At 46.8% G+C, this 22,637-nt stretch overlaps 1 protein-coding gene and 1 long non-coding RNA gene across 2 annotated transcripts in view; one reads left to right on the top strand and one right to left on the bottom strand.

Annotated features, from left to right (window-relative positions):
• XYLT1 (xylosyltransferase 1) overlaps nucleotides 1-22,637 on the bottom strand; it is a 346,464-nt gene that overhangs the window by 52,398 nt on the left and 271,429 nt on the right. Inside the window, exon 6 of the mRNA XM_055561345.1 lies at nucleotides 607-687. Coding sequence (XP_055417320.1) covers nucleotides 607-687 — 81 coding nt within the window. The remainder of the gene's footprint in view (nucleotides 1-606; nucleotides 688-22,637) is intronic.
• On the top strand, nucleotides 2,036-10,161 carry LOC129637313 (uncharacterized). Its single transcript, XR_008707427.1, has 3 exons — nucleotides 2,036-2,128; nucleotides 3,846-4,003; nucleotides 9,969-10,161. It is a non-coding gene; the product is annotated as an uncharacterized LOC129637313 (long non-coding RNA).

Genomic DNA, 22,637 nt, shown 5'->3' with positions numbered 1-22,637 from the left:
TTTAAGTGAGAGAGGCACAAAGGATTCTGCTGCCTCAAATCCCTGCCCACAACTTAGACAGCAAGAGTGAGGCAATGGTGAAGGCACAGGGAGGAAAGTTGGTTTCCTTGACTCCAACTCCCTTCTGGTGTGAGACTCTTTCCTGCTTGAAAGTAAATTACATGAGAGTGAGGGTTTTGTCTCATTCACCTCTAGAAGGGTGCCTGGCACACATTGGGCCCCATGTGAATATTTGCTGAATGACTGGCGAACCGAACGTATGTTCATGGAACATCATGAACTTGAACTATGGGCCTCGGTCTTCCTCCCAATAAAATGAGCATAAAATGATTACCCTACTTTCCTCAGAGGACTGCCATGAGAACACGGGCTCATGAAAATGCTTATATGACATGATGAGACACATTCGCTGTTCTCTCTGTTTCTGGCTGGCAGGAGAGACCACTTCAGATTCTGCACAGGAAGGGCCAAGGCCCAGCTGTGCCATGCCTCTCTCCCGTCCTCAACTTATTTCTGGTTGCATCAAACCAGCCTAGAAGGAAGCCCCCAAATGATGACTCAGATTTCATTTCTCTTTTGCACAAGGGTAGAGGGAAGATATACTACCTTGCATTGTCCCGGCCATGCGACTTCAAGAAATTCATGTCTCGGTATCGGGAGAGAAATGCCACCAGCTGGTCATTTGTCCTGTGGAAGCAAACCAAGAGGAAAGTCAGAGCCCTCCAGAGACCATGGACACTTGTGACTGGCTCCCTTCTTTGCCACAGCAACCACATCCCCTCCTTCATTTATACCTCGCAGGTGCATGAGGCATCTTCTTTTATGTACCTCCATCACCAAGTTTACCAAAGTATGTTAAAATGGACTGTTTGTATGTTTGTGTCCTACACACTCCCATATGCTGTGAACTCCTTGAGAATTAGTGTAGTGTCTTACTTGTTTTGGAATCCCCAGGACCCAGCACTGGGATTGGCAAACAATAGGACATCAGTGAATATCTCGGTGGCAGGTACAAAGTAACCTCAGGGCCTTTGCTCTCACTGTGCCTGGCTGTGGTTTTTCCAGTAGTCATGTATGGATGTGAGAGTTGGACTATAAAGAAAGCCGAGCACTGAAGAATTGATGCTTTTGAACTGTGGTGTTGGAGAAGACTCTTGAGAGTCCTTTAGACTGCAAGGAGATCCAACCAGTCCATCCTAAAGGAAATCAACCCTGATTATTCATTGGAAGGGCTGATGCTGAAGCTGAAACTCCAATATTTTGGCCACCTGATGCGAAGAGCTGACTCACTGGAAAAGACTCTGATGCTGGGAAAGGTTGAAGGCAGGAGGAGAAGGGGATGACAGAGGATGAGATGGTTGGATGGCATCACCGACTCAATGGACATGTGTTTGAGTAAACACCAGGAGTTGGTGATGGACAGGGAGGCCTGGCATGCTGCAGTCCATGGGGTTGCAAAGAGTCGGACACGACTGAGCGACTGAACTGAACTGAACTGTGCCTGGGAAATTCTGCCCCATATCTTTCTATGTCTGTTCTTGTCATCCAGATTTCCTCTCAAATGTCACCTCATGAAAAAGGCTGTTTTTAGGTCCCCAACCTAAAGCAGCACCCGCTCCCCTTCACCTAACATATCACTCTATTTACATATGATCTCATCACCATCCGAAAGGGCTAAATTTGCTTACATTAGGATGTAAGCTCCATGAGGACAGAACCTAATCAAACTCGCTCATCACTGGCACATAGTAGGAGGTACAGTAATCATAGTAGGAGGTACAGCAATGCTTGCTGGATGAGTGGATGACTAAAGGTGAGATGAGTTTAAAGTGACACCTTCAAATGCACTTTGAGAAACGAATGCATCAATGAATGAATGAATGCTAAATGCTCCCTAGCCCCTGGGCTACTGATTGAGAGAGCTTTAAGAAATATGAAGTGCAATACAAACAGGTGACATCGTTCCCAGCATTGTTATCCCAAATTTATCCCATCAATCTCAGCACTAGCAGTGCATCACAGCTAATCAGCTTGTGCACACAGCTGTGACAGTATTTTAAAAGGCAGTCACACGGGTCTCCATCTGCCAGGAACGCAGTCGCCTCTTACGCTGAATAAACCCAAACAGGTAAATGGTGCTGAAGTGACAGCTCCTTGATCATCAGCTTCTCTGCTGGGGGTGGGGGTGGGGGTGGGGGGTTACTTAGAAGGAAAGGGTTAACCATCCTTTCAAATTGGGAGAACAGGTGAAGGTGCATCTCTGGGGAGAGAAAGGAGGCTAGAACTTTGTGGGGGGTGGGGGGCAGGTGGGTGCCTCAGAAAGCGACGCCTGCACTCTGGAAGCAGTAGGGGCTGGAGATCGATCTCAGCTCCACTCCTGACCCTGTTGTGTGTCCTAGGGTAAGGCATTCAACCTCTGAGGGACAGCCTTCACCTGGCTGCCCTGCACGAAGTAGATATACATGCTGATGGATAACTGGGTACATGAGGGCATACAGTAGGTGCACAATAAATGTAAGGTGCTCTGCTCTTGGCCTCTCGCCAGCCTATCGGGGCCGCCCCCAGCCATCCCTCCCTCTCTCTTTTTCCTGCATCACCCGAAGTCGCGCCACGCCAAGCCCCTGCTCTCTGATTGGCCAACTCTTGTTGACCAACTCATAATTCCAGCGGAGGGGGGACAGAGCAGTTAAGAGATGCTGCAGCAGAACCCAGCACTGCCGACAGCCGGTCCTAGTGTGGAAATCAACCACTTCAAAACCGGCCGTTCTAGTGGCTGGCGAACGCCAGAAAAAACCCGCATGTCTGCAACAAGGTAAATCCACACGGGCGCAAACGCAGACAGCTTAGCCCTGCCGATATGCACAAGGGTGAAGCCTGGGGACGCAGACAGAAGGCCAAGCCCACGTGTCCGTGCCCACGTGGAGCATCTCTGCAGGCGGGCAGGGTGAAGCCCAGGCGTGCCTCACACCCAGTGATGGAGAGCGGTGGGCAAAGGGCTTCTTGAAGGTCCTGGAGAGGTGGAAACTAAACCAGCCTGGAAAGGAAATTAAGCAACCTCTCTTTCCAAATCACAGAGGCCTGTTCCAGCTCCATGGCTTAGAGGTGCCTCTTTACCAACCCCCTCACCACTCTCTGCGACAGTTCATTATTGTCCTCCCGATGAATACAGGGACAAGTTAACCTCTGAATGGGTCCCTGGCAGCAGGAATAATAAACAGGGGCCTCTCAGCGGCCTCGGTGGGAGGATTGGAGGGGCTGGGCCGGGCTCCCGCGCCCCTCTCTCGCGAAGCCTCAGTCCTCCCAGGGTCAGCGGCTGCGGCTTCATTTGGCAGCCCCAGAAAGTGCCTTTCAGGGCCCCGAGCTGGGGCCATTTTCACATTTACCGCTTCACCGCGTCCCCATCTGACAGGGATGAATAGGCATTTAGCGAATTTACTTAGCGATGCTTCCACATGAAATCGTCTCAAAAGATGACATCTTCGGGGAGGGAGGGCCGATGGGGAGGGGGCGGCGGCTTCCAGGTCCAGAGCTTGTGGGTAAAGCCGATTTTCAAAGCACAGCACTGGGTCCTGGCTTGGCTGGACACGAAGGTTACCCGGCCACCACCCCCTCCTTGGGTGAAGAGCCTGCCCTGCATGCTAAATAAAACCCGTGGCCTGAGCCCTTCTGCAGGGACCAGGCTGGGGACCAGGTTTCCCTATTGTGGCTTTCAGACGCCTGTTGATAATTGCCTACGTAATATTTAGTTCCCTCTGGATAATTAGCAGCTTGGGATGGGCTGTCATTTTACCCAGTCTCTGGCTCTCTCCCCTTCACAAGCACTTCTCACTCCTCCTTTCTGGTAGAGTCATGTGCCAAGTGGTCTGTGCAGCTCATCAACGTGTGGCTGTCTCCTCCTCAATTTCTTTCCACCTTTTGGAAGACACGTCTCGCATTCATGGTGGGGACCCTGGGGCCCATCACGATAGCTTTTGGAGCTACTGGGACATCTTTATGGAAATATGTAAGTAAATATATATGACAAATAATTTATTTTAATAAATACATTTGTTTTAATGTAAACAAATCTATTGGAACCATCTAGAAACCTCGCTTGAAAGGGTTAAATAAACATATGAGTAGTAAAATAAGCTCCTGAAACACCATCATTTATGGAACGTCCACCATGATCTGGGCCCCCAAGACTTTTGCTACAATTTATTACGTTTAATGGTCACAAAAGAGTCTCTAAAATGTGTTCCATTCCCATTTATAGATGGGCAATTGAGGCTCAAAGAAAACGCTCATTTACTGAACAGAGCAGAACTGGGATTAGAACCTGGTTCCAAATGCAAAGTTCCAGTTCTTTGCTACTAGGTGGCATCTACACATGAATGGATGGATGAATGAATGAATTAGTGCATGAATGAGGGGATGAATCTCATCTCGGGCACAAGAGAAAACTCAAGTGTTCCAAAGCCTCCTCATTCAGAGCCTGGTCTTGGGACCAGCAGCTTCGGCCCACTGCTGTTAGACATGCCCTGTCTCAGCTCCACCCAAGACCTATTGAGTTAAAATGTGCCTTTTAACAAGACTCCCGGGTGATGTGTGTGCCCTTTAAAGTTTAGGAAGCGCTGCTTTTAAGCCGAGCATGAATATTGGTAGTTAATTCTCTTCCTCTTTCCTTCATCTTCTCCCCATGGTCTCTTCTTGAGAGCCCAGACTTCAGGCAAGTTACTTTCATCTCCATAAGCCTCAGGTGTTGGGAGTATTAAATAAAATAAAGCGTGTTAAGATGCATGCGGTAGCATCCAGCCCATATAAGCCTTTTGATAAAGGTTAACTGCTGTTTAATAGTATTATTACTGCCATCGTGAGCATCAGAAGCTTAAGACATTTTGAACTGGGGATAGCAGTAGAAGACACAACCTGAATTGAACCCGGAAGGCTTTCTGAGCGTCACACCCATGAAAGTTCCACAGAGCATGGTTTGGGAAATGCCCCCCAGGAGGGAACTTGTCTACAATCTCCCAGCTGGTGGCAGAGTTAGGAACTGGCTCCCAGAGGTCACCGCACTGTCTCCTGTGTCTGATGTGCATATGGTTCTGGGCGTGAGGACACACAGGAGGGAGGGGTATAGCTCTTAGGTCCACGGGCACCCAGCCCAGGCCCAGGCCAGCCTGTCCGCTGGCAGCGTGTGGCAGGGTGAGGAGGGTGGGCCTGCCCTGCCTCACTTAGAAGGAGCCCAACACCAAGCTAACTGCCCTCCTCTGGGTCCCTCCTACCCACCGCGCTGTGCCCGACACCACTCTCCTGGTAACAGATGCTAAGCCCCTGTCACCAGGTACTCATGGTTGCTGGTGAGGCTGACGGTGCTAAGGCCAAGCTCAGCACAGAGTATCGTGAATGTCAGGATTCAGGATTTCAAACCACTGATGCTGCCAGGCATGCACAGAGCCCAGAGGGCACTGGATTTAGCCCTCCTGTTTGCAATGGGTGGGCCATTTGTGGAGCAGAAATGTGGTTGGGGGCAGCAGATGGAGGCCTGTGGAGCAGCACAAGCTGAGGACGGAGGCGCCTTCAGTCTGAGCTCAGAATATACTACATTATTTCCCCAACTTCTTCCATGAGGGTATCATCTGTGCCGTTATTTCCTATGGCTGTTCAATTTAAATACCACCTTAGCATTACTGTATGCAACCGTATTTGTGGTAGTGGATGTACCTTTTTATTTTACTATTTAAAATATTTAACATGTATTTTATATTTTAAATTTATTTTAAGTTTTAAATTGTGGCAAAACACACATAAGATTTGCCGTCTTAACCATTTTCAGTTTGTACCGTTTGGTTGTCTTAAGAACTTTCATGCTGCTGTGCAAACATCACCACCATCCATCTTCAGAACTCTTTTCATCTTGCAGAACTGAAACTGAGTCCATTAAACAACTCCCCACATCCCCCTCTGCCCCTGGCCACCATCCTTCTTTCTGTCTCTGTGAATATGCAGAGTAGTTAGACTCTAAGACCTCACATAAATCAGATCATACAGCGTTTATCTTTTTGTGACTGACTTCTTTCACACAGCACAGTGTCCTCAAGGTTCATCCATGTGGTTACATGGGTCAGAATTTCTGTCCTTTATAAGGCTAAATAATATTCCATTCGGATGTATTATTTTTATGTTTTCTCCTAATATATGAAAAGCAATATTGATGCCTTGTCTGTAGTCTTCCTAAAGCAACTGGGCCACCAAAGGCATATGGAGAGTGGTCATCTGTCCTGGGGTGCCCAGAACTGAGGGGGTGCCCAGGACACAGAATTTTTCATTTTAAAATCAGACAGTTCTGGGCAAATCAAGACAAGTTTGTGACCCCAGACACATGGATCTGCCGAGGGCTGTGTGACCCTAAGAGAAATGTCATCTTCCATCCTTCTATGAGGAGCCCAAGAGTACAGAAAACCACGGTAGTGGGAAGGTTAATTGTAACCATTTCCTGTGCTTTTAAAATTATAACTATGAAACTTAGGCTACAGCAAGATAGAGAATGAAATAAAAGCAGAGGTAAAAATAGCATCTAACACTTGTGCTTAGTCACTCAGTCGTGTCCGACCCTTTTGCAATCCCATGAACTGTGGCCCGCCAGGCTCCTCTGCCCATGGGATTCTCTAAGGCAAGAATACTGCAGTGGGTTGCCATGCCCTCCTCCAGGATCTAACATTTGAGTGCTTACTGTGTGGATCAGACACTGTTCCAAGCACTTTTCACCTATTAACCCACTTATGGCTCATGATGACCCTATGAAGTAGATGCTGTCGTGTTTACACGTATTTTTAATTACAGAGATGGGAACATGCATGCACGTGACTTTTGATGTAATGATGTATCATTTTCTGTCTGATCAGCACACACAGGAAGACTTCATCCTCTCAGTGGCTGCACAGATGCCTATGGAACGGGCACGGCCAATCCCCTAGTGATGGACACTTAGGTTGCTTTCTCACCCACCTCCCCCCATACAGGTACTGCTCCTATGAACGTTGTCACACATTTATCTTTCCACCTGTGGGTAAGATTCTGTAGGATTAAATTTCCAGATGTGGAACTGTTCATGAAGGCATGGCTGGCACTCACATGATTACATGGGAACCGAGCCAGCTGCCACCAGCGATGCGGAGGAAGAAGGAAACTGTGAAGGAGATAGAGCAGGGGAGGCTTGCGGGGTTCTTCAGCAGACCGGCTGGGTTTCCCCAAGGTACCAACAACCAGTGCGACCCAAATGAACCTTTTGTCAAGCAGCAAGGGGTGGGGGTGGGGGTGGGGAGGGTGCAGAAAATCCCATGCCTGCCATTTTCAACTGGGCACCTTGAACAGTGCTTTTCAGGAGTCTGGCTAGAGTCATGAGGACAGCAGGCACTGGGTCTAATTCTGTTCTGTTCCTCCAGGACCTGACACACAGTAAGTACTCAACAGTTATTCACTGGCACATTTAACAAGCACCCGAGGGGAGCACCAGCCATCGTGGCTCACAGATGCAGCTGCCGAGCCCAGCAGAGTGCCTGCCCCCAGGCAGGGCTTTGCCCACGGAGGCAGACAGCACGACATTCACTTTGTGCCTTTGCCTGTTCTGTTCCCTCTGCCAGGAATGCTGTTCCCTATGTCTCTGATCTGCGGGAGATGCTGGGCAGTGAGAAAACACTTCATAACAACAATGCAGAAAACGTGCCTTTTGTTGTCTGCGACGTGCTAAGTGCTCCTCTTCCTCCTCCTTTCCACAATAACCCTATCAAGTGGGTACTAGCTTATATGTGAATGAAGCGGGACACACAGATTTAACAGTTTGGCCAAAGTCTTAAAAGAGGTGAAGCAGAAGTTCAGATCTCATCCCCCAAGTTCAGAGGGCAAACTGTTTTCAATCCCACTTTCCTGCGGTAAATAGGCTGCAGAAACGTGCTCCATTTCTTTATAAAGAGCCGGGAAACCACAGCTACCTTCTGAAGCCCCCTACCTCATTCCAAGGGGACCTCTGTCATGCATACATTGCACATCAGGAATTGGCACAGATAAAGCCTTCTGTCCAGGGTGTGGGCCTTTCTGAGGCCCTTGTCTACAATCTGAGCCCAGCCACTTTGATCCTTCTCACTGCACCCCATCTCAGGAATGGATTTAGACCCTTTTATCCATAAGGCTTTTGACCTGTGGTATTGGAGAAGACTCTTAAGAGTCCCTTGGACTGCAAGGAGATCCAACCAGTCCATCCTAAAGGAGATCATCCTGGGTGTTCATTGGAAGGATTGACTTTGAAGCTGAAACTCCGAGACTTTGGCTACCTGATGCGAAAAGCTGACTCATTTGAAAAGACCCTGATGCTGGGAGGGATTGGGGGCAGGAGGAGAAGGGGACGACAGAGGATAAGATGGCTGGATGGCATCACTGACTCGATGCACATGAGTTTGGGTGGGCTCCGGGAGTTGGTGATGGACAGGGAGGCCTGGCGTGCTGCGATTCATGGGGTCGCAGAGTTGGACATGACTGAGCGACTGAACTGAACTGATCCATAAGGCTTATTTCTTTGGGGGTGGAGGAGAGATACTGCCATCACTTTCCTCGACTTTCCAGATGGTTCATGCTTGAACCTTCCTGAAGTCTTCTTGCCTGCTAGGAAATCTCTCAGGAAGGCTAGAACTCCAGAACAACTAGAGGAAAGGCCAAGTTCAGGGTTCTCTGAAGAGGCAAGGGCAAAGGCAGCTGGAGATAAGAGAAGGCAACCCCTGATTTGATTGCAGTGGGTTTCCACTGCAAAAACACGAGTACTGGACTTCCCTGGGGGTACAGTGGATAAGAATCCTCCTGCCCCTGTAAGGGACATAGGTTCGATCCTTGGTCCGGGAAGATCCCACATGCTGCAGAGCAACTAAGCCTGTGTGCCACAACTACTGAGCCCGTGCTTTAGAGCCCACGATCCAACGCTATGAAGCCAACACTCCTGTACCCAGACCCTGTGCCCCGCAACAAGAGAAGCCACCACAACAAGCAGCCCACACACCACAACTATAGAGGAGCCCCTGCTCTCGTAACTAGAGAAAGCCCGAGTGTAGTGACAAAGACCCAGTGCAAACAAAAATAAATAAATTTTAAAAATTAAAGAAAAAAATTTTAAAAAGACCCAAGGATACAGGGAAAGCTAGATGCTGGACTCTTCCTAGATCCCGTGGGCATAATTATAGCTACCGTTGGGCACCTGAGGACAAGTGAACTGGATGAAGTGCCATCCCAGCTTCCAAACTCCTCTCAAATCCATCCTCAGGGAAGGAGTCGTAAGATGTAAAACATAAGCCTATTGCACCCCTTCTTCGACTTAATATCCTCCGTGGTGCTCCATCTCCTGCAGGACAGTGTCCCAGCTCCTCAGCGAGGCTGCAAAGTGGGTTATGGGCTGGCCCTGTCCTTTCAGTCTTCGGGAAGACCTGAAGTTCTAGAATCGTTCAGTGCTCTTTCATGACTCCAAGACTTTGCAAGTTCTGTTTGCTCTCCTGGGAAACACAATGCCCCACTTTGGCAGTCAGATGCCAGACCCCTGGAACTGCAATGGGTCAGATGGCCACGGTCCATGTCGTCTAGTAGGGGCAGCAGGGGATGTCGACAAACAGGGAGATTCTTGGGATGGGGGAAGACACTAGGTGGACTAAAGTACAAAGGCACCAGGGGACAACTCTTCTCCACACAGGCAGATGGCAAACTAGATAACCACCTGGACAATAAAACCCAATTGCCTTTAATTGGGTTTATCTTTGTTACTGGCGAAAACCATGCAGAATTAAAACATGCTCATTGCATTTGCAGGAACTGGCAAGCCATTTCTTAAACACTTTCACAGAACATTTCTAAGACACACATTTTTCATTTTAAGCACACACCAGCCATTCTAACAGGCAGTTTATCTGACATTCTATCAGTGGGAACTCTTAACATGTCAACTCTTTCTCCAGATGGCTGTAATGGAAAGGTAACTGACAAGAATCAGCACCTAGAGGCCAAGCCTGATCCAAGAACGCTGCTGGAATCACGAACGAAGAAGTGAATCGCCATTCAGCCGTGTGTGTGTGTGAAGTCTATTTGATTGTATCTCAACTCTCTGAAATCTGGTTTTCCTCATATGCCACGAGACATCTCAAATGAGCAGAACATTTGCTTAACTAAATTCTGCATCCCTTTATAATGACTGATTACAGCCAGTTATTTGATTTGGTTTTGAGGGGGATAAGACAAGGCCTCCTTGGGAGGACATCAAAAGATTGAATCTTAAAAATAAAGGTCATGTAAGTGGGAAAGCTAAAACTTGGCTTCAGTGAAATCTGTTTTTGGAAAAGCATTGGTAGAAATTTCTCTCTGATGTTTGCCACTTTCTTGCCATTGGATTTTAAGTAGGTTCCCTGAGTCTTAGTTTTCTAATCTGCAAAATGGGCATGACAATGGTCTCTGAGTTGCCTTTGTGTTGGGGGTATGACGCCCCCAGTGCCTGGCCCACAGGAATGTTCAATGAATGGAAGTTTTCAGAAGGAAGTCCCTATATCCTTGGCTTAGACATGCTGGAGGAAAGGCATTCCCACTCCTTATCAATCTTCCACTAAAATGTGACCTTTTAAATGTTACCTGCTTTTATTCTTATCAGTAATATAAGTGATGTATGTTCTGGTTCCTTGATAGTATGCTAGCTGAGGACATGAACCTTGTCTGATTCATCTCTATTTCATCCGTGTCTAGCACAGACCTGAAACAGGGCGGGTTCTAGCAGCCACATGCCTCTTTCTCTTTGGGTCCTCATGCCTGTTGCAGACTGGCCAATAGAACCTGCTCCACACACGTGCTGCATTCCAGAATGAGGGCCCATCCACACTGTCCCTATGCTAGGGACACCCTTCTTACATCTTTGCCTGGTCAACTCATGCCTACTTTTGGAAGAATCAGCTCAGTGTCAGTTCAAGTGGCAAGGACTAGAGTATGAATTGAAGGGTTTGGTGGCGCAGTGGTAAAGAATCCGCCTTTCAATGCAGGAGACGCAGGTTGGATCCCTGGGTCAGGAAGATCCCTAGGAGTTGGAAATGGCAACCTACTCCAGTGTTCTTGCTGGGAGAATCCCATGGACAGAGGAGCCTGGTGGGCTACAGTCCATGGGGTTGCAAAGAGTCAGACACGACTGAACATGCAAGTATAAGATAAAGATAAGAGAGCATTAATTAGCACTAAACCAAATTAAGCTCAATTTGGACTTAGATCCCTGTGTATTGGTTGCTCAGTCACGTCCAATGTTTTGCAACCCCACGACTGTAGCCCGCCAGGCTCCTCTGTCTATGGGATTTTCCGGGCAAGAATACTACAGTGGATCACCATTCCCTCTAGCCAGAGGATTTTCCCGACCCAGGGATCAAACCCTGGTCTCCTGCATTGCTGGCAGATTCTTTATCGTTTGAGCTCCAGGGAAGTCTAATTAAACTCTATCGGTTAAGTTCAACTTTCCCTCTGTGTGTATGGCTAAAAACAGGTATTTTATACCATTTCACATTCTCCTGGGTGCAAATGATGGTCAATGACCTATGGTAGGAATTGATCCATTTCAATTCAGCGGACAGGTGTCCCCAGCACACCAACACGAACACATCAGGATTTGAAGTGGTTAAAATAATGCAGACAGAGGTAGGGTTAAGCTCTGGTTACACCAGTTACGAGCTGTGGGGCCTTTGGCAGGTCATTTCATCTGTTTCAAGTTCAGTTTCCTCATCTTTAAATCTGAGGATGAGAACAATGACGACATTGTACAGTGTATGTAATTATATGTACAATGTATGTAATTATATGTAGAATATATGTAATTGTATGTAAAGTGTATGTAACTGTATGTACAATGCATGCAATTATATGTATAGTGTATGTAATTGTATGTACAATGTATGTAACTTTACAATGTATGCCCATTGTTATATATAGGGTGGCCATGAAGAGTAAATGAAACCAGAGGGCATACAGTGTTGCTTGCCACTGAACAATCCTGGATGATACAGAAACTGGTTTCAGAAGTGGGGTGATGACTGGTGGACAGAGGAAAGCAACAGGGATCCCTCGAGGCTGGGTAGCTTAGTCCCCAGAAGGCTAAAATGTTAGCTATCATTATTGCTGTTGTTGTTATTATTACTTCTCTAGCACTAAAGTCTGTTCTGCTGGGGGTGGAATACAAAAAGCATCTCCACCTCTCAGAGTTTCAGGGCTCGGTCAGTTCAGATTTCAGCCCTGGGGAGAGACTTAGCTCAGAGAACAGACGACTGTCCCTGAACACATTGGCAGCCTGCCAGGCTCACTGGACTGTCTGTATTGGAACAAAGTCAGGATGCAACACAGAAGAGAAGCCACATACTCCTCCATGGAAAGACAAATGCTGTGGTCACTCCTGCAAATTTTAAGCAGACATAGATTCTTGGCTCATGAAAGATTCTGAAGGATCAGGAAATGCTGCACCCAGTGTATTCATTTTCTTTCTCTTCTCAAAGCAAAGTTTAATTTAAATAAGAAATATAAAGCTAAGTAAAATCACAAAATATACTTAAATATCCTTACTGAACTTTACCAAAATATGCATTTCAAAGTTTATATCTGATAATTCTCCCATCTAAAAAAAAACAACTCACTTCTGAGAAACTACTCTAATTTGTTTCCATTTAATCTTTTAAAAGGCTGGTTATGCGGAGCCTGCTATGTGCCAGCTACCCAAGCAAATGGGTGACTTGTTCTGGTCAATGAACTACGCACGCATGCATTAATCATATCCTATCATATCACGCTCCTATAGGCCCACATTGAAAGACCATTGTTTAAGCAGTGAGCAAATGTCAATTCCACGCCCAGCTCTATCTGTTCTGCTTCCATCCTTGAAGTTGATTTAAATAAACCTCTAATCCTCTAATGACTCTGCACCCGCATCGTCAGACTCACGAACATGACCTGGCCCAAGAGTCATACACATCACTCCTACCCAGTGTATTCTTTACCCACAGACTTCCAAGGCTGTCTGCGTTATTTCAGGGGGCTGATGAGAATGTGAAAGAAATCAGGCTGTCTGAACAGAGGAGATAGGCTCTGTGTAGACATTTGGCAATTCTTGGAGACAGAAAACTTCGGAAATGTTTTAAAAGAGATGTCATCGTGTAGATCAGTGGTTCTCAAGCTGCATCTGGTTCAGCCCTGGGCTGGCTGGGCTGGTGGGGCCTCACTCGACGTTCTTCAGAGAGCTGTGTTGGGGTTTTGAGTGAAGTTTAGTTGAGAAAAGAAGATGTAGTAGCTTAAAAAGAAATGTTCAAACATCATTAAGGAACATAGCCAGTTCAGATTGCATTTGTCTTTTTGGTGGGAAGGAGGTGGGCGGATTAGAGGATCTGACTAAACCTCAGTAGCAGGACTGACTGGGCTCTGCCCTCACTGACCATCGGACCTCGTGCAGATACAGTGCTCTGAGCTGCTCTCTTCTGAACAACGGACTCACCGTAGGACGTGTTTCCTAGAGTTGCTCTGAGAATAAACAGGCTGATGCATTTAGGCTAAGTGCTTAGCCTGGGTGCGTGGTACACAGGAAACACTTCGTAAGTATTAGCTGGGTTACTACTGGGAATGTAATTACGTTTCCTTTTTTCTTCCCTCGTTCTGTCTCTCCCTCCATCCTATCCTTCCTTTCTCCTTTTCTTTCAACATTTGCTGAGCATTTCCTCTGTGCTCGGAACTGTGTTGAGTTCTAACTTTAGCCAGGAATTCAGCTTTTTCAAACCACTGGTATCACTTTGAGTTGTATGGTTCCATTTCAATGGGGATGACGTAAGCCCCGGTTTTATTTAACTATTTGTGAACTCATGCATTCCACTTGTTGGATAAAACTTATTCATTTACAGCTACCCCTGACATGTATACTAGGGGTTAATGCCTTAGTCCCACTTCCCTTTGGTTTTTATAGTGACCGATACAGTGTGACTTAAAAAATTAACAGATCTGGGACTGTTCCAAAGATCTGTTCACACATGGCTATGCTGGAAATGTCTAGCACAAGTTCATCGATCATTGATGAACTCTTTTCAGTGCTAGGTTCTTGAATATTGAAATGGTTTGGATTATGGAAAAGGACCAAACTGTCAATTGTAAAACAGGAATGTGTGCTCCATGAGAGGAAGTCTCGCGTCTATTTTGTTCACATCACTATATCCCCACTCATCCATTCAGCAGATATTTATGTTAGACCTGCAGTGTGTCAGGTACTGTTCTAGATGCTGGAGACACACAGCGATGGTTTGAGACCACATCCCTGTACGAACTGATCCCTGGTACCCAGGGTATCCACTGTATGTCCTGGATTAGCTTCCCTCTGTGCATCAGGAATGGTTCTGGTTATGTTTCAGCCTTGTAAGAATCGAGAACATAGTCACTCTGATCAACTTCTGTGTTCTGAGGTTCAGATCAGGAACCCCAGCTGAGAAAGGTTGGGCTGGCCCAATGTCTAGTACATAAGAGTCACTTAATATACATGGGGTCAAGGGCTGAATGAAATCCCTGAGGCTGTGCCAGGTCTCTGAAATGGAATTGCCAAGCTCATGAAGGCAGACACCTGGGCAGGTTTCCAGCTGAGATGAGTCCAGCTGAGTGGCAGCCTGATGCACCACGCTCCTGCAGGAACATCACTCTGTCGGGTGACTGGTTTAAAGCTTGCCTCTTTGCCTCCTTGCTGTATGACCTTGTAAGTTACCTTACCTCTCTGCATCTCAGTTTCCTTGTCTGACTTGGGCAAAGACTTCATGAGATCATCTGTGTAAAGGGCTCAGTAGGTGCCTGACACACAGTAGGTGTTTGGTTATCTCAGAGCTCCTGTTGCTTATTCCCTCTGTGGGAGGGGAAGGATGGCTGGCTGGCTTCCCCAGGCACACCAGTTACAATCATCGGGGCTTTCCTCAGGGGCACCCATGGCCCTTGGGCTATTTACAAGACCCAAGAGTTCAAGAACAAAGTGGCAACAAAACTCTTTGTGGTTGGTTCCCAAAGAACTGAGGTTAGTTGAAAAAGGAAACCCAGATGCAGAAGCTGAAATCTGTCTTTTCTTACTTTATCTTCTTGCTGTTTCTTCCTTTTCTGTCTTAGTTATTGAACCACATATGTTAAAAGTCACAATAATACCCAGAAGAATTGAGAACAGGTGTTCAAACAAAACCTGTAGATGAATATTCATAGCATCACTAGTCACAGTAGGTAAAAAGAGAAAATAACTCAAATGTCCACTGATAGAAGAACGGGTAAAGCAAATGTGGTCCATCCACACAATGGAATATTACTCAGCCACAAAATAGAACAAGACATTGACATGCGCTCTGACATGGATGGACCTTGTAATCATGACGGTCAGTGAAAGAAACCAGACAAAAAAGATCATACACTGTACAAGTCCATTCACGTGAAATGTACAGACTAGGTAAATCTATAGACTGAGCAGATTGGCAACTGCCAGAACTGAGGACAAGGGGAAATGGAGAGTGACTGCTTAGTGGGACAGAGTTTTCTTTGGGGATGATTACAATGTTTGCAACTAGGCAGTGATGGTGGCAGCAAGACACTGTGAACGTGCTAAAGTCCACGAACGGTAAATCTTATGATAGATGTATTTTATGACAATAAAAAAGGACCAGTGAAAGCGCCAAACTTCACACTAAAAACCGAGTTGTTATAGCTACAATAAGAATTGCGCTTGGTATGTTGTATTATAAATATTTAATATATACTACTCACTCGATCCTTGAACCACTCCAGAAGGTAGGCATCAAGAGCTGTATTTTACAATGGAGCAAACTGAGCTTCACAGAAGGCAATGGCACCCCACTCCAGTACTCTTGCCTGGAAAATCCCATGGAAGGAGGAGCCTGGTAGGCTGCAGTCCATGGGGTCGCTAAGAGTTGGACACGACTGAGCAACTTCACTTTCACTTTTCCCTTTCATGCATTGGAGAAGGAAATGGCGGCCCACTCCAGTGTTTTTGCCTGGAGAATCCCAGGGACGGGGGAGCCTGGTGGGCTGCCGTCTATGGGGTCGCACAGAGTAGGACACGACTGAAATGACTTAGCAGCAGCAGCAGCAGCAGCAGCAAACTGAGCTTCTCAAAGCTTGAGTGTGTGTGTGTGTGTGTTCAGGCGTTCAGTTGTGTCCGACTCTTTGTTACCCCTTGGACTGCAGCCTACCTGGCTCCTCTGTCCATGGGATTTTCCTGACAAGAATGCTGAAATGGATTGCCATTTTTTTCTCCAGGGGATCTTCCCAACCTGGGGATTGAACCTGTGACTCCTGCATTGCAGGCGAATTCTTTACTGCTGAGCTACCAGGTCTTCCCCAAACCTTGGGTAAACTTATCTAATAACACAGTGATGTTAATGATAATGAGGATGACAACTCTTGAGGATATAAATCCTGTGTTCTAGGTGACTGATATAGATTGACTCTTATTTTGTCCTCCCAACAACTGCATACAGTGGGTGCTGTTACCATCACATATGTTACAGATGAAGTACAGAGAGGTTAAATTATTCATTCAGGTTACACAGTCTTCATTTCACAGGAGAAGGAACTTGTAACTGGCCACCTGACCTCAGTCTCCAAGGGCTTCACCAAAGGAGGATACAGGGCTTGGTCACGGAAACTGGAGGGAAAGTGGCCAGCTGCAGTGTCTGCCTCCCAGCCCCCTCTCGTGGAGGTGGGGACAGCTTAGATACCCGCCTTACGACATCAGGGGATCACATATGACATTCAGTCCTCTCCTGGCTGCAAGGGAGCTGGCATGTGGCTGGACAGGTGTGACATGCTGGCCTGCTGAGCCCCCAGGTGGGACTCGTCTGTACCCGTGCTGGCCACCCCCGCCCCTAGTGAAGGGGAGAAGTGGCTAAGCCAACTTCAGGACTTACAAGAACCCACCACAGCTCATTCTTCTTAACTGACTCTCTGACACTGGAATGTTTTCCATTTTCAAGGTGGAGTGATCTGAAAATGCCCTTAGCCAAAATAAATAAGTAAAGATACAAACCTTTCCACTGGTCCTCAATCCAGGGAAAAAACCCAGAGATGCTTGTAATAATCACGGAAGTGAAAAACAAGCATTAAAGAATCAGTGATTCTTCCATCACTTGGGAATAAATGGCATCAGGCGCTGTGTCCAGTGGCGTTACATGTTACCACCCATTTGCTCCCTGATCTCTTACTTCAGCAAAGGACTTACTGAGCTCCTGCTATGCGCCAGGCAGTGCACCTGGGCCTGAAGACACAACCTAGTTGACATAGATTTGTTTGTTGTTTCTGCACTTCACAAAACTGTCAAACTAGTGGATTTACGCTACTGTCATCCTATCATCACATTTACAGACTGAGCACTTTCTCTGTGCCAGACAAGGCACTCCACGGTTCACAGCTTCATCCTCACGGCGGAGGCCGTGACTGTGATGTGAGGTAGGTGACCGTGATGGTTCCCACTTGACAGATGAGGACAGGAAGGATAGGCAACTTGTCACAACCAGTAAACAGGACAGACTGGATTCAGAGTCAGCTGACTTCCCCAATGCACCCTCTAATCCTTCCATGGCCTCAGTCCCAGAACATTGCTGCCAAATAGAGATGAGGAAGAGGATTTTTGGGTCCAACTCCAGGTTACAGTGTCTCTCTAGGAAACCCAGTGGTCTGGAGACTAAGAAAACCATTGTGGGGTGGAAAAGCACAGCAGAGAGAGAAAATAACTGTAATGAAGCAACAGGGGGGACCAGCCTGATGGAAGGTAATTACCTGAGTTGTAATGTACATATCCACTAGCAGAAAAGTTAGCTACTGTATCTCCCCTCCTCCAGCAGTTTGGTATAGCTCTTGACTTTTATTCCTTCTTTTTTCCCCCACTGCCAAGCAATTGATTAGGAGCCAAAGCAATCTCATCATGGCACTTTCCAATAAAAAACTTTTCACAGGTAACCTGTTGCTTTTAGTATAAACTAGGGGCTTCCCTAGTAGCTCAGGTGGTAAAGAATCTGCCTGCAATGAAGGAGACCCCAGTTCAATTCCTGGGTTGGGAAGAGCTACTGGAGAAGGCATAAGCTACCCACTCCAGTATTCTTGGACTTCCCTGGTGGCTCAGCTGGTAAAGAATCTGCCTGTAATGCAGGAGACCTGAGTTTGATCCCTGGGTTGGCAAGATCCCCTGGAGAAGGGAAAGGCTACATACTCCAGTATTCTGGCCTGGAGAATTCCATGTATTGTATAGTTCATGGGGTCACAAAGAGTCAGACACAACTGAGCAACTTTCCCTTTCACTTTCAGGGCTTCTTAACATGCCTTTTATGGTCCCACAGCATCTGGGCCAGCCTGCTTCTCCAACCTTATTCTGTTGCTTTATCCCCTTACCACACCCTGTCCACCTAACACTCTCTTGACTTACTGCATGAACCACGTTCCCTCATGCCTCAGGGCCTTTGCGCATGCAGCCCTCTCTGCCTAAAACACTTGTCCCTTATTTTTTTTTCACCCAGTTGGTTCCTTCTCTTCTTCTAACTCTAAGTCCAAGGACACTTCTTTGGGAGAGTTTTCCTTGATTTCCTTGAAAAGAAAAGGCTGCATGTTGGTTTCCTATATTACATGCATATGAACTTCTGGCCTAACAATGTCATAAGGATGTAATTATTAGATGGCTTAATCTATGAGGACAGGAATGTTCACTAACTTATTGGTGGCTGTAACTGCATATCCTTGCAAAGGTCTGTCTGGCACATTCTACGTGTCCACTAAGCATGTGCTGACTAGTCAGTCAACAGATTGACTATATGAATGGATCAATCGTGAGGGACCCATATATGTGTGTGTATGTGTCTGTGTGTGTATAACTGAAATCATTTTACTGTATACCTGAAACTAATACAATGTTGTAAATCAACTATACTTCAATAAAGAGTGAGGAACTAAAACTGATATTTCATTAGAAAGGATTTTGTGGTCATTGTATTGGTTGAAAATTTCTCTCTCTCTTCCCAAATCAACAGTGTAACCTGTGGCAGTCTCATGGGACAAATTATAGACAGGGAGCCCAGACACATCTAGGCAGAAGGATGATGGGTAACCAGACACACAAGATTAACCAGATTTACAAAAGGTATAACAGGAACACGTGTCCAGACACTCTGGGAAATCTTCAAGAATTAGCTGGCATTAGAGCATTAGTCAGCACTTTGCCTGATCAGCCAAGGAAAGATAAATGAGTCTTGTGCTTTGAGGGGGAGAAGGAAGCTGGGGTAAGTACTGAAATCAAAGAGTCTCAGGGTTCAAGGTCATTAACCTTTTTGATTCAGATTGAAGAAGGTGGCACAGGGTGAATTACAGTGCTAAGGGGCACCAGGCATTTCTGATGGGTTTATGCAGAGAAGGCTGAGTGATAAGAACATGCAGTCTGCTCTGATTGATACATACTAGGGGGCCAGATAGACCTACGGTGATGCAAGCCCCTCTGTGAACAAACTGCCATGTCTCTGGCTGGCCCTGGTCTGGCAATACTGACAGGTGAGATGCATTTTACATGTTGCTTCCTAGCTCAAGTTCAGGATTGGTAAAGCCAGGCAGGTTGGAGAAAAATAAAGTAAAAGGAGACTGCTGTTTTATGTCAAATTCAGCTACCCATGGCTGGGCTGGAGTCCAGGCCAGGCTCCGGATGAGGTTGACCAGAAGGCCTTGGGAATCTCGCTCACTCTTTCTCTATCCAGAGTCCTGAAAGCTGAAGCAAAAAGTCCATCAAAGCTGGCACCTGGGTGACAGACTCCTATGAGACAATGCAATGTGCCTGGGAAGATGGGTAGGTGCATGGGGAACTAAATTTGCAAAGGCTAAGACAGGTTGGGCAAGGCCATTATCTGAAATGTGGGAGATCCAGCAGAATGGTCTAGTGCAGGGATCTGTGAACTATGGCTCAACATATGTTTTTATAAATAAAGTTTTATTGGAATACCAGCATGCTCATTTGTTTACATACTGCCTATGGCTGCCTTATTGCTATAGTGGCAGAACTGCGCTACCGTGATAGAGACCACCTGGCTTGCAAGGCCTAACCTGAAATTAACAAATATTTTATTTGCTATTTGGCCTTTTATAAAAAGGTTTTGTCAACTCCTACCATTATGCAGTTCTTCTTTTTTGGTCATACATACATTTTCCTGTCAACTGTTTTCCATATCTACCTTATCAAAGTATCTTCCTGGCCCACCGTTCTCCTTCCAATGCTGTAGTTTTCCTCAGACACATTTCCAACTCACACATTACCCATTTGCTTATCTACTGTTTCTTTCTCTCATCAGCATGGGGGTGGGGCACACCAGGAATATTCTTTACTTACTGCTGTATCCCAGAACCCAGAAAAGTGCCTGATGTCTACAGCAGACGTATATATGTGTGTGCTCAGTCACGAAGTTGTGTCTGACTCTTTGTGACCTCCACGGGAGGAAATGCCATTCCTTCCCAACCCAGAGGCTGAACCCGCGTCTCTTGCATTGGCAGGTGGGTTCTTGACCACTGAGCCACCTGGGAAGCCCTGTATAGTAAACACTCAACAAATATTTTTGAATGATTGAAGAGCCACTCACTCCTTGTATTCTGTTTTGCTGACATTTTCTTATTTAGATCAACTTTTTTAAAAAAGAAAACATCAACTTTGGAGATCTGGGGTATGTTACTTTTTCCTTGTATGTACTATTACAGATATATATTGCCATTTCAAGACCTTGTCTGCATACTACTCTGAACCATCTGGCTCACTGTGGCTCAGACTTGGGAAGCCCTGGCTTGTGGTCAAGGACAGGGTCTACGTCTGAGCTCCATCTCTCAGTAGATGAGTGAGCTTGGAAGAGTCCTCATGACTCTTGTCTCTCAAATGGGGAGGATGAGGTCCTACCTCACCAGATGGCTGGTGAGACTACAGGAGACCATCGAAGCACTTAGCACAGCACCCTGTGCATGCTCGGGGCCGGATGAATAGAGGCAGGGACACCTGGGGGGAGTGGGCATCACCCGGCAGATCGATTCATGACAAGCAGCCATGGCTTGGTTTTGCAGTCATCCCTCTCAATGAAGCCAGTCTCGGACACTGCCCTGTTGCTGAATGGCTGCACTGAATCCAGCAAAGCAATTTGGATTAATGGGACCATTTAGCTGTAGGTGTCCAGAGAATGCATTGTTTAAAGTAACTTGTTAGAAACTTCCCCAGAGCGGCAAACTTTTAAACAAAGATTGACTCTGTAATCAAAAACTGCTTGGCCTTAAACCACATCTCAAAGAGCACAATTACACTCAGAAAGGGGTGGCAATGTTTGTGCCCCTGGCTGGGCTTGCCAAGTAATGTTGACTGATGAACACAATTAAATTGTACCAAGGAGACACTTTCTCTGGAGGACACAGGAGACAGCCAGAGGCTCTTGGGGACACAATTTCCCATTCCTCCTCTACAAGGGAACAGGACACTGATGTGGGATCCCACTGAGGCCCTGTCCCAGGAAGGCTGGCTGGCACCACCCATTGGACTCTTCTTTCCCATTCTTCCCTTTCTAACTAAGCAGCATTATGGGCACTGGTTTAAGGCCAGAATGTGGGCTCCAGATGCTCAGTCTGGACCTGCTAGGGCTGCTTCACTTCAGATGGACAGGAGTAAGCAGAAGGCAGGGGACTTTGCTCTCGGCCTTGGCTTCTACTCTGTGACAATCCCCCAGGCTGTGAACCCATCTAGATGTCATAGCTGGCATCTGACAGCTTTTGACCCTGTCTGGGAGGCTTGTAGTGGCCACCAGGTTGGTCAGGGCATACTACTTGAGCCTGGGGATGGGATGGGAGAGGTGAGGTTGAAGAGGAGATCCATAGGCAGAACTTTGGAGGAAGTTTCCACCTTGAACCTTCAGGAGATTGTAGCCACAGTGACTCGAGTGTTACTTCAGCCCACTGCGGTTGAGAAGGCTGATCAACACCAAGGCTCTTCTCAAAGAGCCGTGCAGTAGGGAGGGATGATGGGGCTCAGGGCTGCTCACCTTCCCGTGCATCCAGACAGGGCTCAGCACCAGAGAAGAGCTCTCAGCTCTTGACTCGATAGAGATCAGTTTGCCTCAAAGGTGTGTGTGTGCCTGCTCTCTTGTGAGTCACATTTCTATTTAGTGCAAGGGTACAGAAGCCACCAGGGTCTTCCCTGGTAGCTCAGACAGTAAAGAATCTACCTACAGTGCTGGAGACCTGGATTTGCTCTTTGGGCCAGGAAAATCCCCTGGAGAAGGAAATGGCAACCCACTCCAGTATTCTTGCCTGGAGAATTCCATGGACAGAGGAGCCTGGCGGGCTGTAGTCCATAGGGTCATAACAGAGTCAGACATGACTAAGTGACTAACACTGTGGAGTCATAAGGTATAGGAGAGAAGGAAGGAGAGAAGGAAGTGACCATGTTTTTGGTCCAGAATTAATAACTGCCCAGGAATTTTTGTTATACAATAATAACGAGACCCATTTTCTGGTCATGTGTAACAAATGCTCAGCTCTGCACCAGGCCCTGTGTTTTATTATCCCTTATAATAATGATCCTAGGAGGAAAGTTCTGTGGG

Source organism: Bubalus kerabau, chromosome 23, assembly GCF_029407905.1.
Source record: "Bubalus kerabau isolate K-KA32 ecotype Philippines breed swamp buffalo chromosome 23, PCC_UOA_SB_1v2, whole genome shotgun sequence".
Classification (NCBI taxonomy): domain Eukaryota; kingdom Metazoa; phylum Chordata; class Mammalia; order Artiodactyla; family Bovidae; genus Bubalus; species Bubalus kerabau.
This window is presented reverse-complemented; position numbering and strand designations above follow the sequence as displayed.